The sequence below is a fragment of the Syngnathus acus genome, chromosome 19, assembly GCF_901709675.1.
Source record: "Syngnathus acus chromosome 19, fSynAcu1.2, whole genome shotgun sequence".
NCBI lineage: Eukaryota > Metazoa > Chordata > Actinopteri > Syngnathiformes > Syngnathidae > Syngnathus > Syngnathus acus.
In genome coordinates this window covers 5,513,741-5,526,792 of record NC_051103.1, presented here as the reverse complement: position 1 = coordinate 5,526,792, position 13,052 = coordinate 5,513,741, and the positions used below count along the sequence as shown (strand labels likewise).

The following is a 13,052-nucleotide window of genomic DNA, read 5'->3' as shown; positions in this document are numbered from 1 at the left end:
GTTTCAAAAAACACCCGCGATAAGTGAAATCCGCGAAGTACGGTCACCAACAAGAAGTACTGGGCAGGCTAACGAGTTAGCGGAAAGATGCTAATTCACGATCGTGCCAACACGCAAAAACGGACTTCTAAAGGAATGTAAACGAACATTTGGAGCAATACTACATTGTCCTAAAGGTCAGACACATGTTTCCTCAATTTAGAAGTTCTATTTTGACTTTTAAATGTTTTTTTAATTTGCAAAAAAAAAAATCCACGATGTAGTGAAGCCGCGATAAACGAAACGCGAAGTAGCGAGGGATCACTGTATTATTTTGTTGAAATGAAAAGTGAAATTTCAAAATTCATCACAATCCTTTAGCGTGCTAAATATTATGACACAAAGGGTTTTAATGACAAAACTTCAAAACAAGGTTTGCTTAACATGTATTTTTGTGTTGTACATGTATAAGAATTGCAATAGCTATTATTTGAAAGTCAACAAAATATCTGTGCAAATGTAAACAACTCTGAGGCATTAGCTTCCATGTTAGCTGCTAGCTTCCTGAGGCCAAAATAAGTGCATGTCCCTTTAAGAGCACAGCGGGGGCACGTTGCGGGGAGGCCTGGGGAGGGACGCGGTCGCAGTGACACACACAAGCGAAGGGAAGACGCCGAACGACGCACGTCGACAATCGCTGCTGCTCCCACCGAGGAACCGCGTCCACCTCGTCCCTTCGATCTATTTGCTTCACTTTTCGACGAGCCGTGAACTCGGACCGTGAAAGTTTCCCTCGGGACGCCAGCGGAAGGTAACGAGTTTGACTTGTTTATCATCCACGCTGCTTGTTTGCAGAACTTTTAACAACCGCAAAACGACGCGTGTGGCAACTTGAGTTGCAATTTACTTTTCGGTAGTTAAATGGCACTTTTATTCCAACGTCATTGGCAGTAAATCTCATCGCTCCCACGGCCGTAGGAAGACAATGAGCCCATCCATAAGCCCCCTTTGACCCCCCCTCATTATATCCCATGAGTCAGGACAACATTGTTGTATTTAAAAACAACCAAAAATCAAATGTACCACTTGAAGTCGACAAAACAACCCCAGCTGACAAGAGTACAATAATCGAATGAAAAGAACCTCTTTGAAGTAAATCATTTAAATGAAGCATGACGCCTTAACCGGATGACCTGAGATGCAAACAGTGGAGGTAATCTGTTTTTGTGATCTTACTGAGTCTTGTTTGATATATTTATAGTGCTTTTCCAAAGTAGAGTAAGTTTTCCCCCTAAGAGCAGAATCTGATTTAATCAGAGGCAGATGGGCTGGAAGACTCACTTCCCCCAGCTTATTATGTAACTTGTAATGCTTTGCATACAAGTACAGCAAGATCACATCCAGACGTACTACATTATCCAAGGAGATCATTTCTCACTTTGCCCAGAGAATTGACAATAGAAGGTCGTTTGCCATGTCAAACATCTTTATTGCGAACACAGTAGAAGTCGTCACTATTATTGATTGCATTTTCAAATTCATAGATAGAAGACTTGATTATTTGCGTCCTCGAATGTGGGAAAAGCGAAGGCAAGTATTTGTCTTGAGGGGTTTGTTTGTATACCCCCCCCTACACTCGCATAGCATTTGTTTTGATATACTTAAGCTTGTTATGATGAAAGTCAGCACACAAAAAGTCAACAGACCATGAATTGAAAATATGCTGGTCTGGTCTGAAGTTTTGCTTTTATGTCTTTCAAGTGTCCTTCAAAGACAAATTTATTGTTCAAAGGCTACCAAATTTGAAGGATGGGCGTTAAATAAATTGGTCAAATCTTTCCATCATTCCATTCACTGCTCCCGAGGAAATTGATATCTCTTCTCGAATGATTTGTTTTCCTTCTCTGAGTAGGCTTTTCTTTTACAGCTCAGTCTTTTTTTTTTTTAAGGAAGCTTGCTCGCTGATCACATGAGCTCAACGCTCCAGATTGACAAGAGGGAGTATTCATTCATGTTCTGAATCGCAGTAGTATGCAGACCGATTAGGTAGGGAATAGCTTCACGATTAATTATTACTGTGCAGTTGAGGTATTTCTTCCTGGATGCATATTTGCTGTGTTCTTCATGTACAGTAAATGTTAGGAGTGTTCTTTTGTGATAAGTCCCATCAGTCAAGCTTAAATTGATTTTAAAAAGTCTTAATTTCTACCAAACGTTTTTAACTGCTGGAAAATTGTCGTATCTTTCGATCAGATATGTTGCGTTGGCAATCCAGGCCCTTTTAGTTGACAGCCACACCTCGAAACCAACTTGATCTGCTTTCTCGCTTGATAATTGGCGTACCAAATGAAAATGTCAAATTAAGCGGTGTTATTTTGCCAGTGTCGTGCTAACCTACATAAAAGGCAAGTGTCATGTCTGTCGTCTTGGTTACGCTTTTGTTTCCCCCATTGAGGCTTTTAGTAACCCTTCCCCGGCGACCCTTGAGCCCGCTTACTCGTTTGCTGTCGTTGGCAAACTTTAGACTTTGTGTCTCCCTTCAGCTTGTCAATGGATGTTGCTATCGGGACAAAGTTGCAGGACATGTCTGTGCCACTGATAAAATTGCCAAAAGCGGTTGAGCCGTTTGTTTATCTCGCAGTTCTACCGAAAACCTTTCATATGTTTGACCACATCTTGTTTCCTCAAGACCTTCCCTGCAATTTCATTTTACAGGCCAAACAAACGAGCCACTACTAGCGACACCCTCCACCCCTCCCGTCGTAGAAATTCATTCTGCTTTGTTTTGCTGTTCCAGCAGCTCCGATAGTTAATTCAATGACTTGGCCCCCGAGGGGCCCTCGCATGAATGCTCTCCATTTGTCAAAAGAGCCGCGGCGAGGGACCCGGTGTGCGGGCGCTCGCCATAATCCCTGCGCAGAAGCTGTAATGAGAGTTCACCACTGCCCCCCCTTCCTCAATCTGTGCTCTTTTCTTGGGCTATCGTACAACTGAATTGTCCGGTAGGTCTAGGGAGAAGAGTTTTTATTTGGAGGGGGGGGTCCCGGGGGGGGGGGGTCCCGTAAATTGAGGGTTTTATGATCCAGAAACTCCGTCGCCCGTAATCTCTTTAGGTTTGTTTTTGGCCTGCACACGACACGGATGCCCACCCAGCTCAGCACAGCACAGGACACCAAACACTTTGTCCAGTCATGCAGGAATAAGCGCTTCATAAAAGGCCAGCTTGGCTGGAAACACAGAGAAATCATTTTCAAGCCTGTCAGGTGGTGATTGTGTCCCACCGACCGTTCGGGAAAGCGGCCAAAAAAAGCCTTTTGGAGTCCGGTGGAGGATAGTGAGCCAGTGGTTTGCCATAGGCCGGGGCGGGGTGGGTAGGGTCGGGAGGGGTCAACCCAACAACATGTTGACTTTATTTGCTAACATAACCCCTCATGCAAAACATGGCGCACGTGCGCATCCGGCCCAGCAACGCGCAGCTTTTGCATGCCTGAATCATGAAGTGGTTCTGCGTGTTCACATGTTAGACTTGTTCACCTCTCTGGAAAGAGAGTGTCACACCCGCGTGAATAAGCACGCTCCGCTTATTATCTTTAAATTTCCATTGTCTGGTTACTTTGACACACGCTTTTGTGGCACCAAGGTTCCCGTCTGGCATGGAGGCCAACCGGAAGAACGGGTTCTTTTGAATCTCATTAATGAGCAGGAACAAACCATAAATGGTGTTGTTTCTCTCAACGAGACAACGATTGTGTGATGATTGAGAAACATTGTCCATCTGCCTAAGATGGCGCTTGTTGTTTTGATGTCCAGTCCACTTGACATTGGTCAACTGGAGACAAATTAAATTCCCCTTTGTCAGAGGCCAGGCCCCGCTGACGAAACCACTATTGTTGTCCTCAAGCCGCAGAAGTTAATTTGCATGTCAATGTTGTGGACCAAGGCTGTCTGACAAAGTGCAGCACTGTGGCTTGTTTGTTGGAGGTTAAATAAAGCCAAGGTTGTCTGCGTAGTAATTCTATGTCGGGAGATTTTACGATGATGCTGCCTCATGACTAGTGTGTAGGGGTGTAACGATTCATCGATACACATCGATTACCGTTTTTTTCCGTGTATAATACGCCCCCATGTATAATACGCACCCTAACAATGGCATGTTGATGCTGGGAAAAAGCCTGTACCCATGTATAATACGCACCCAATTTTTATTTTTATTTATTTTTTTTTTTTTTATATATTTTTTTTTTAAGTCCCAATGATCGTCACACACGCAGGGAGGCAATGGGTCCCATTTTTATAGTCTTTGGTATGGTCTTAACTAGGCTGGATGTATTTTTTTTGTTGCCGTTGATTTCTCCGACTGCCCATAAAGGCACCACCGCGATCAGATGAAAAGAGAGGAAAGTGACGTGCGGACATGTGAAAAAGGCGGCTCTGTATGGGAGAGACGTTGAAGAGGAATAATAACACCCTTGGAAACGAAAACTTGCCCCTCGTCGTGACTCGGAGCCGCAACAAATGTTTCGGATTTGTGTAGGGTACATTGTGACAGCAAACGAGCAGGTGATCGAGCAAGCGTCTGATACGAGAGCATTGCGTTCGTATGGAGCGTGTTTGAAGTGAACAGCAGAGACGAAAGGAACAAGGCAAAGTGTTGTGAAATAAAACATTACCTGTAATACGCATTTTGTTATTTGCTGATTGTATTAAGCTATCACATTCATTGTCAGTCAAGAAGAGAAGAGGACTATTATCCCTTCTTTGACGAAATGACCAGAGCACAGTACAAACACACTATTGTTCTTTCGGTATTTATTCAACCCACATTCTTTCACAACATGACAAGAAGAGAACAATACATAAATCAATACTCGTACCAGTACCATGATTTTCTTAAAAAAAAAAAAAAATAAAATAAAAAAAAAAAAAAATATTTTTTTTAAAATTTAAAAAAAATTGTACCCATGTATAATGCGCACCCCAGATTTTAGGACAATAAATTAGTTAAATTTTGCGTATTATACACGGAAAAAAACGGTAATCGATATAATGCTCTACGATTTGTTGGCATCGATGCTAAACGTAAACATCGATCTATATCGCCCGATTTTGACCTCGGACATTAGACACGACTTTATTTTGAAATCCAGTTCATTGTTGCTTGCTTCCTCTTTCCGGGAGCAGTGCGCGGCGTGTTGTGTTGTGAGCAGAGCAGGCACGTGAAAGGGGAGCCGACAACTACGCGGCTCCTGGGCTGGTGCTATGGCTAGTGTCTGTCCAAGAAGACGAGGAAATTTGCTCCCCTTTGGGCTTCAAGTCATTCGTTTGGAAGCACTTTGTAATTTCCGAAGTAAAGAGTTTGCAGTACCTTGTTGATTTTGCGTATGAATTGTTATAAATCAGGATATTGTTCTATATCGATCGTAGAGCACTATATCGTGATGTATCGTGAATGAATCACAGCAGGCTTTAAGATTTCGGCAAATATCGTATCGAGATTCTTTGTATCGATATGATATCATATCGTTACAAAACCCGCGATTTACACCCCTAGTTTGTAACCCTAACCTTGATTTAAAACCCTAGTCGGAAACCCTAACCCTAGCTTGAAACCCTAATTAGCAATGGCAAAACTCCTTGGAAACCCTGGTCGGAAACCCTAACCCTAGTTTTGAAAGCCTAGTTAGAAACCCTAACCCTAACTCTAGTTTTGAAAGCCTAGTTAGTAACCCTAACTCTAACCCTAACCCTAGTTTTGAAAGCCTAGTTAGAAACCCTAATCTTAGAAACCCTAAAAGTAGTTTGAAAGCCTCGTTGGAAACCTTAAGCCTAGCTTTAAAACCAAGTTTGTAACCCTAACCTTTGTTTAAAACCCTAGTCGGAAACCCTAACCCTGGTTTGAAACCCTAAATAGCAATGGCAAAACTCCTTGGAAACCCTGGTCGGAAACCCTAACCCTCGTTTTGAAAGCCAAGTTAGAAACCCTAATCTTAGAAACCCTAAAAGTAGTTTGAAACCCTCGTTGGAAACCCTAACCCTAGCTTTAAAACCTAGTTTGAAACCCTAACCTTGGTTTAAAACCCTAGTCGAAAACCCTGAGCCTAGTTTGAAACCCTAATTAGCGATGGCAAAACTCCTTGGAAACCCTAGTCTGAAACCCTAACCCTAGTTTTGAAAGCCTAGTTAGAAACCCTAACCCTAACTCTAGTTTTGAAAGCCTAGCTAGTAACCCTAACCCTAACTCTAACTCTAACCCTAACCCTAACCCTAGTTTTGAAAGCCTAGTTAGAAACCCTAACCCTAACTTTGGAAACCCTAGTCGAAAACCCTAACCCTAGTTTTGAAAGCCTAGTTAGAAACCCCAATCTTAGAAACCCTAAAAGTAGTTTGAAACCCTCGTTGGAAACCCTAACCCTAGCTTTAAAACCTAGTTTGAAACCCTAACCTTGGTTTAAAACCCTAGTCGGAAACCCTGAGCCTAGTTTGAAACCCTAATTAGCGATGGCAAAACTCCTTGGAAACCCTAGTCGGAAACCCTAACCCTAGTTTTGAAAGCCTAGTTAGAAACCCTAACCCTAACTCTAGTTTTGAAAGCCTAGTTAGTAACCCTAACCCTAACTCTAACCCTAACTCTAACCCTAACTCTAACCCTAACTCTAACCCTAACTCTAAGTCTAACCCTAACCCTAACCCTAGTTTTGAAAGCCTAGTTAGAAACCCTAACCCCAACCCTAACCCTAACTTTGGAAACCCTAGTCGAAAACCCAAACCCTAGTTTTGAAAGCCTAGTTAGAAACCCTAATCTTAGAAACCCTAAAAGTAGTTTGAAAGCCTCGTTGGAAACCTTAAGCCTAGCTTTAAAACCTAGTTTGTAACCCTAACCTTTGTTTAAAACCCTAGTCGGAAACCCTAACCCTGGTTTGAAACCCTAAATAGCAATGGCAAAACTCCTTGGAAACCCTGGTCGGAAACCCTAACCCTCGTTTTGAAAGCCAAGTTAGAAACCCTAATCTTAGAAACCCTAAAAGTAGTTTGAAACCCTCGTTGGAAACCCTAACCCTAGCTTTAAAACCTAGTTTGAAACCCTAACCTTGGTTTAAAACCCTAGTCGAAAACCCTGAGCCTAGTTTGAAACCCTAATTAGCGATGGCAAAACTCCTTGGAAACCCTAGTCTGAAACCCTAACCCTAGTTTTGAAAGCCTAGTTAGAAACCCTAACCCTAACTCTAGTTTTGAAAGCCTAGCTAGTAACCCTAACCCTAACTCTAACCCTAACTCTAACCCTAACCCTAACCCTAGTTTTGAAAGCCTAGTTAGAAACCCTAACCCTAACTTTGGAAACCCTAGTCGAAAACCCTAACCCTAGTTTTGAAAGCCTAGTTAGAAACCCCAATCTTAGAAACCCTAAAAGTAGTTTGAAACCCTCGTTGGAAACCCTAACCCTAGCTTTAAAACCTAGTTTGAAACCCTAACCTTGGTTTAAAACCCTAGTCGGAAACCCTGAGCCTAGTTTGAAACCCTAATTAGCGATGGCAAAACTCCTTGGAAACCCTAGTCGGAAACCCTAACCCTAGTTTTGAAAGCCTAGTTAGAAACCCTAACCCTAACTCTAGTTTTGAAAGCCTAGTTAGTAACCCTAACCCTAACCCTAACCCTAACTCTAACTCTAACTCTAACCCTAACTCTAACCCTAACTCTAACTCTAACCCTAACTCTAAGTCTAACTCTAAGTCTAACCCTAACCCTAACCCTAGTTTTGAAAGCCTAGTTAGAAACCCTAACCCCAACCCTAATCCTAACCCTAACTTTGGAAACCCTAGTCGAAAACCCTAACCCTAGTTTTGAAAGCCTAGTTAGAAACCCTAATCTTAGAAACCCTAAAAGTAGTTTGAAAGCCTCGTTGGAAACCTTAAGCCTAGCTTTAAAACCTAGTTTGTAACCCTAACCTTGGTTTAAAACCCTAGTCGGAAACCCTAACCCTAACCCTAACTCTAGTTTTGAAAGCCTAGTTAGTAACCCTAACTCTAACCCTAACTCTAAGTCTAACCCTAACCCTAACCCTAGTTTTGAAAGCCTAGTTAGAAACCCTAACCCCAACCCTAATCCTAACCCTAACTTTGGAAACCCTAGTCGAAAACCCTAACCCTAGTTTTGAAAGCCTAGTTAGAAACCCTAATCTTAGAAACCCTAAAAGTAGTTTGAAAGCCTCGTTGGAAACCTTAAGCCTAGCTTTAAAACCTAGTTTGTAACCCTAACCTTGGTTTAAAACCCTAGTCGGAAACCCTAACCCTAGTTTGAAACCCTAATTAGCAATGGCAAAACTCCTTGGAAACCCTGGTCGGAAACCCTAACCCTAGTTTCGAAAGCCTAGTTAGAAACCCTATTCTTAGAAACCCTAAAAGTAGTTTGAAACTAGGGGTGTAACGATTCATCGATTAATCGATATAATGTGTGGGATTGTTTATGGCGGTGCCGCGAGCCACGGCATTACGCAAGCACGGCGGATGAGAGTTGTGATGTCATGGAGTGGAGCTGAGGCGAGGCGACGGTGATGCCCTTAATCATTCATGGCCTCTCTCCCTCCGTCACCGCTCGTCTCCGCTTGAGTCGGTGTCATGTGGCGCTGCGGGCGCTCGGTTACGTAAAGGCTTTTCTCTCTTCTGGCAACAAAGAAAGTCTATGAAACTCACCTGCCATGAAACCATTTTTGTTGTTGTTAGAATGACAACAATGTCTTTGTCTTTCCATCGCAATTCATTTTCTTTCTCTTTTTCAGGTGGTTTGCTGTCCGACGCCAAATATCCACGACTGTTCTCTGGGAGGAGCTGAAGACAATTGTCACGACAATTCTGATTTGATAAGGTAAATGTTACTGGTAAGGTCGTGTTTCACACTTTTGAAAAATGCTTCGTTTATTCTGTCTTTTATTTCTACTGCAGTAACTACCATCAGTAGGCTAACACGAATGATCATTTACATTTGCGTAAAGTTGCTTAGGGGCTACGCTAACAACGCTAGCTATTATCAAGGCTGAGCCCTCTGGGTCTCCCGCAATCAGGCTAATGTTTTTATTATTGTGCCCCCCCCCCCACCCCTCAGTTATGTATGCGTGGGCTCCAGCCCGTGCTCGAAAAAAACACAAAGCCCCGTTTTTCCCGTCAGTAACACTTGCACATTTGCACAATGGTAGCACACACACACGCACGAGTGGGCCTTCAAATCTCTCGAGTGAGCGTTTTATGAGCCTGGAGTCAGTGGCCCGCTAATACCGCTAAATCGTATTTATATTAGCCGCCCGCAAGCTTTAATTTGTCAGCGCTTGCCCTCTGAGGTTTTTTTTTGTGAGCAGGTACTGAAACAACAAGTCAAAGAAGTTCTGCAGGCTAAGCAGATACAAGGCAGGCGGGAGGAGATATAACAAATCTGGACGTAGCGAAGCGCGCAGCTCTGTAAGACGATCCAAAGAAATGCCGGTCCGCTTCTTTTTTTTTTTTTTTTTTCCCCTCTCCGAGCCTTCCGGCTCCAAGCATCCTGCCGGTTGCGCAACAGTCGAGGGGCCCAAAGTGGGAGCTTGCGAGCGCCGGCCACCTCTGAACGTTTTTAGAAAGAAAGGGAGCAATCCAAGGAAGGACGTTTGTCAGACGACATGGGGTTCTTTTCACGAGCTGCGCAACATTCTGACAAACCAATCAAAGTCTTTTTGTGTGGAACACAACATGAGGAAAAAGATGTGCTATGAATTATTGGCATAACTCACTGCTTTTCTTCACAGGCTGATCCAACTTTGGAGGTGATGTTTTGAGTGTGAGGACCAAAATGACCGGCCACATGATTAAGCACGTGCAGTGTCTTTGACGAAGACCCCCCCCCCCCCCAAAAAGGTTCCAGAAGATTCCTGAGTTCTTGAAAGGCAATCAACTCCCGCCATCATGCCGATCCTCAAGCAGCTGGTACACTCCAACCAGTCCAAGCGACGTTCTCGCGCCGACCTGACGGCGGAGATGATCAGCGCTCCTCTGGGTGACTTTCGGCACACCATGCACGTGGGGCGCGGCGGCGACGCCTTCGGGGACACGTCCTTCCTCAGCACGCGCTCGGCCGAGCCCCCCGAAGCCAAGCACGACTCGCCGGTTTCCAAGCCGTCGCTGCTGGCCCGCACCTTCCGCGCCAGCAAGCGCTCACACTCCGTTAATCGCGGGGACCGCTACGAGTACAATGCGGCCGCGCCGCCCACCGCCTCAGCCGCCTTTGTGAAGAACGCCACTTCTCTGCCGTACCTCAACCACCACGAGGGTGGCGGCAGAAGCCAGGCGGCGGGCAGGCCGGCGGCCATCGCCACCTTCGACGCGGAGTTTGACGAGCGCCACTTTGGCGAGCTCGCCGAGCTGCCGCCGTCCCAGCCCAAGAGCGGCGGCATGAAGCACGCAGAGTCCATGATGTCCTTCCACGTGGACTTGGGGCCCTCCATGCTGGGCGACATCCTGAGCGTGATGGAGAAGAAGGACTCTGAGGACGACGACCTCGGCTACGAGGAAGGCAAAAGCAGCGAGGGCCACGGCTCGCCGGCGCACATCCCGCTCATAGACGAGGCCCCGCCCGTCGAGGAGCGGCGGCCGCCCGCTAGGCCGCCCCGCATGATGATCTACCAGCAGAAAGTCATGGTGGCGCCGTACAGCCCCGAGCTTCCCACCAGGAACAACCACCAGCACCTGGACAGCTGCTCCGTGTCCAGCGCCGGTTCTACCACCGAGGAAAAAACGCCGTATCTCCACCACAACGACACGGACAGCGCCAAGTACAGCTCGCCGCGCGACGACTTCTCTTACATGGACGATGACGACGACGAGATCCGAGTTTAAGGCCGGGCGCCGTTGCGTCCTCGAGGATGAACTCAATCCTCTACTCGGCCATCGGGCTGCGGTTACGGCATCCAATACTGTCACTCGTCGTCGAACCTCGTCCATCAACGACTCTGGGGAGCTGGTGGGCTTCTGCGGTTGATTGCCATATTGAAACAGGAAGTGGAAGTTGTGGCTGAGAATGTGATCAAGAAGACTGAAGGTGAGAGGCTTGGCTCTGGCCTCCCCTCCAGCCTTTTCTGTGTGGGTGAGGTTTTCCATCTTTCTTCTTCCCGCATTAAAAAACACAGACGCGGTAGGTTCATGTGAAGACTCTAGATTGTCTTTTGAAGGTGAGTTTGTCTAAATGTGCTGGCGACCACCTTTGTCAGCTGCGATAGGGTTCAGCCCACCTGCGACCCGACTGAAGACTGACATCTAAAAGTGTCCACAGGCTGTCCTATTTTTAGTTTTAGTCTTCAAAACTAGGGCACTTAAAAAGGGGGATCTTTGACATAGTGTAAAAAAAGGCACGCAAAAAAAGGGCTGGGTATGTGTTTGGGTGATGGCCAAGTAGACGTCGTTAGCTAACGCAAAGCAGAACGGCCTCCGGCAGGAATCTCCTCCCCCCCAAAAAAACGACGTCGTCGTGACAGTATTTGCTTCCTGTGAGCACAGGATTTAACGGACCAGAACGGCCGCCGTGTGGAGGTGGTTAACGTGCTATGCACTTGTTACTCATCACAATTTTTGGTACACGTGCACCCAAAAACAATATCTTCATGTCTGTCAGTCGAATTTAAAAAATATATATGAGCTAATTTATTGATTTTGTCGATTGCATAATACTAATCTATCGAGTAATGTGCATGCCACAGCCACAATAATTTATTCCAAGATATGAGCTATTCTTTTTGTAGTAATGAGTTTGTAGTTTTGCAATTTGCAGATTTAAAAGAAAAAGGAAATATTTTGCCAAATGCCACAGGCCCGATAATGTAAGTGAAAAAAAAATTTGAATAGTTGGTACTTTATTTATACCTGTTTTTTATGATTGGAGTTTACATATTTGGGAATAGAGTTAATAAAACAGCATTATTTGATAAATGCAAGAATTAAAAATAGATATATCACTAAATAAGAGGGATTTGGGTGTTATGAATCCATAATGTGGGGCAGGTGTACCCAATCGTGTCGTACGTTAGCCAAGTTTATTTTAATAATCATTTTGTCGCTAACACTAGCTGCAGGTCACTTTTCTTCTGTCATTTGAGATGAAGTTTCATATCACTTTTTTTTTTTATATGTATATATATATAAATATAGGTACATATACTTTTCTGAGGTAAAAGGGCCAAATGTTCACATGCCTATCATCCACTGCAGAATTTTGAGATTTGTTGCATTATATTGCACCAAATTGCTGTGAAATGCCATCTAAACTGCGTGGACTTTTGTTGTTGTTATTACTTTGCTAGTGAGGTGGTGGGGGTGGGGTTATATTAAAAATACAAACGGCTGTAAAAGTATGTTTTCTTACCAAGTTTGTGTCATCTTTCTGCTACTTTACCGCACAATAACTAATCTACTCTTTGTTTTCAGTAAAAGAGTAGGCTGATGAAATGGTGGAAATTAAGTCATCTGTGTGTCTTACTTCGGACTGAACGGTGTGATGTAAGAAGTTTTGCGTTCTCTCACGAATTATCATTTTTCTTTTTCCCCTGAAAAACCATTGGGTCAGATACTGTATCGTTGAGGAACAAGCAGCAGATATCTTTCCAGTGACCTTACAAGACTGTCACATTTAAACAAGAAACGCCTAATTTTGAAAAAAAAAATTGGAGGTTATTATTAAAGAATGTTTCTTAGACTGGATAAATGCAAAAATTGAAATTGCTCAATTTTATAATACATGTAAAACTGTTTTCACCGTTTCTACCAATAGCAAAAGATTTTTGTGACCCTGTACCTACCAATTTAATTGATTTTTATATTTGGTTTGTTACAAGGACCCCCCCCCCCCCCCCCCCCATTTCATGCTTCAACACAATTGTTATTCACGGGACGCTGGCGCCCTCTGCTGGAGGTCACGTCACACTAAAATCCGAGAGACGCCAAATTTCATCATAAGAGGCCGTCATCGTAAGAGGCCTTTTCGCCCTTGGAAGACGCAGTAGCGTTTGAGGTTTGAGCACCAATAAATAAAGAAATTAATAAATAGCTAGCCATAATAAATTC

The 13,052-nt window shown here is 44.3% G+C and overlaps 1 protein-coding gene across 2 annotated transcripts; it reads left to right on the top strand.

Annotated features, from left to right (window-relative positions):
• The first annotated feature begins 607 nt into the window (after nt 1–607).
• cdc42ep4b (CDC42 effector protein (Rho GTPase binding) 4b) lies at nt 608–11,443 on the top strand. Of its 2 annotated transcripts, none has more exons than XM_037277653.1 (3): nt 608–790; nt 8,753–8,851; nt 9,749–11,443. In XM_037277653.1, exon 3 carries the CDS (start codon nt 9,906–9,908, stop codon nt 10,833–10,835), a length of 930 nt encoding a protein of 309 aa, XP_037133548.1. In that variant the 5' UTR covers nt 608–790; nt 8,753–8,851; nt 9,749–9,905; the 3' UTR covers nt 10,836–11,443. The 2 variants fall into 2 exon arrangements, with proteins under 2 accessions (XP_037133548.1, XP_037133547.1); XM_037277652.1 differs by having other exon boundaries at nt 611–790; nt 8,753–8,838.
• Nucleotides 11,444–13,052: the final 1,609 nt, after the last annotated feature.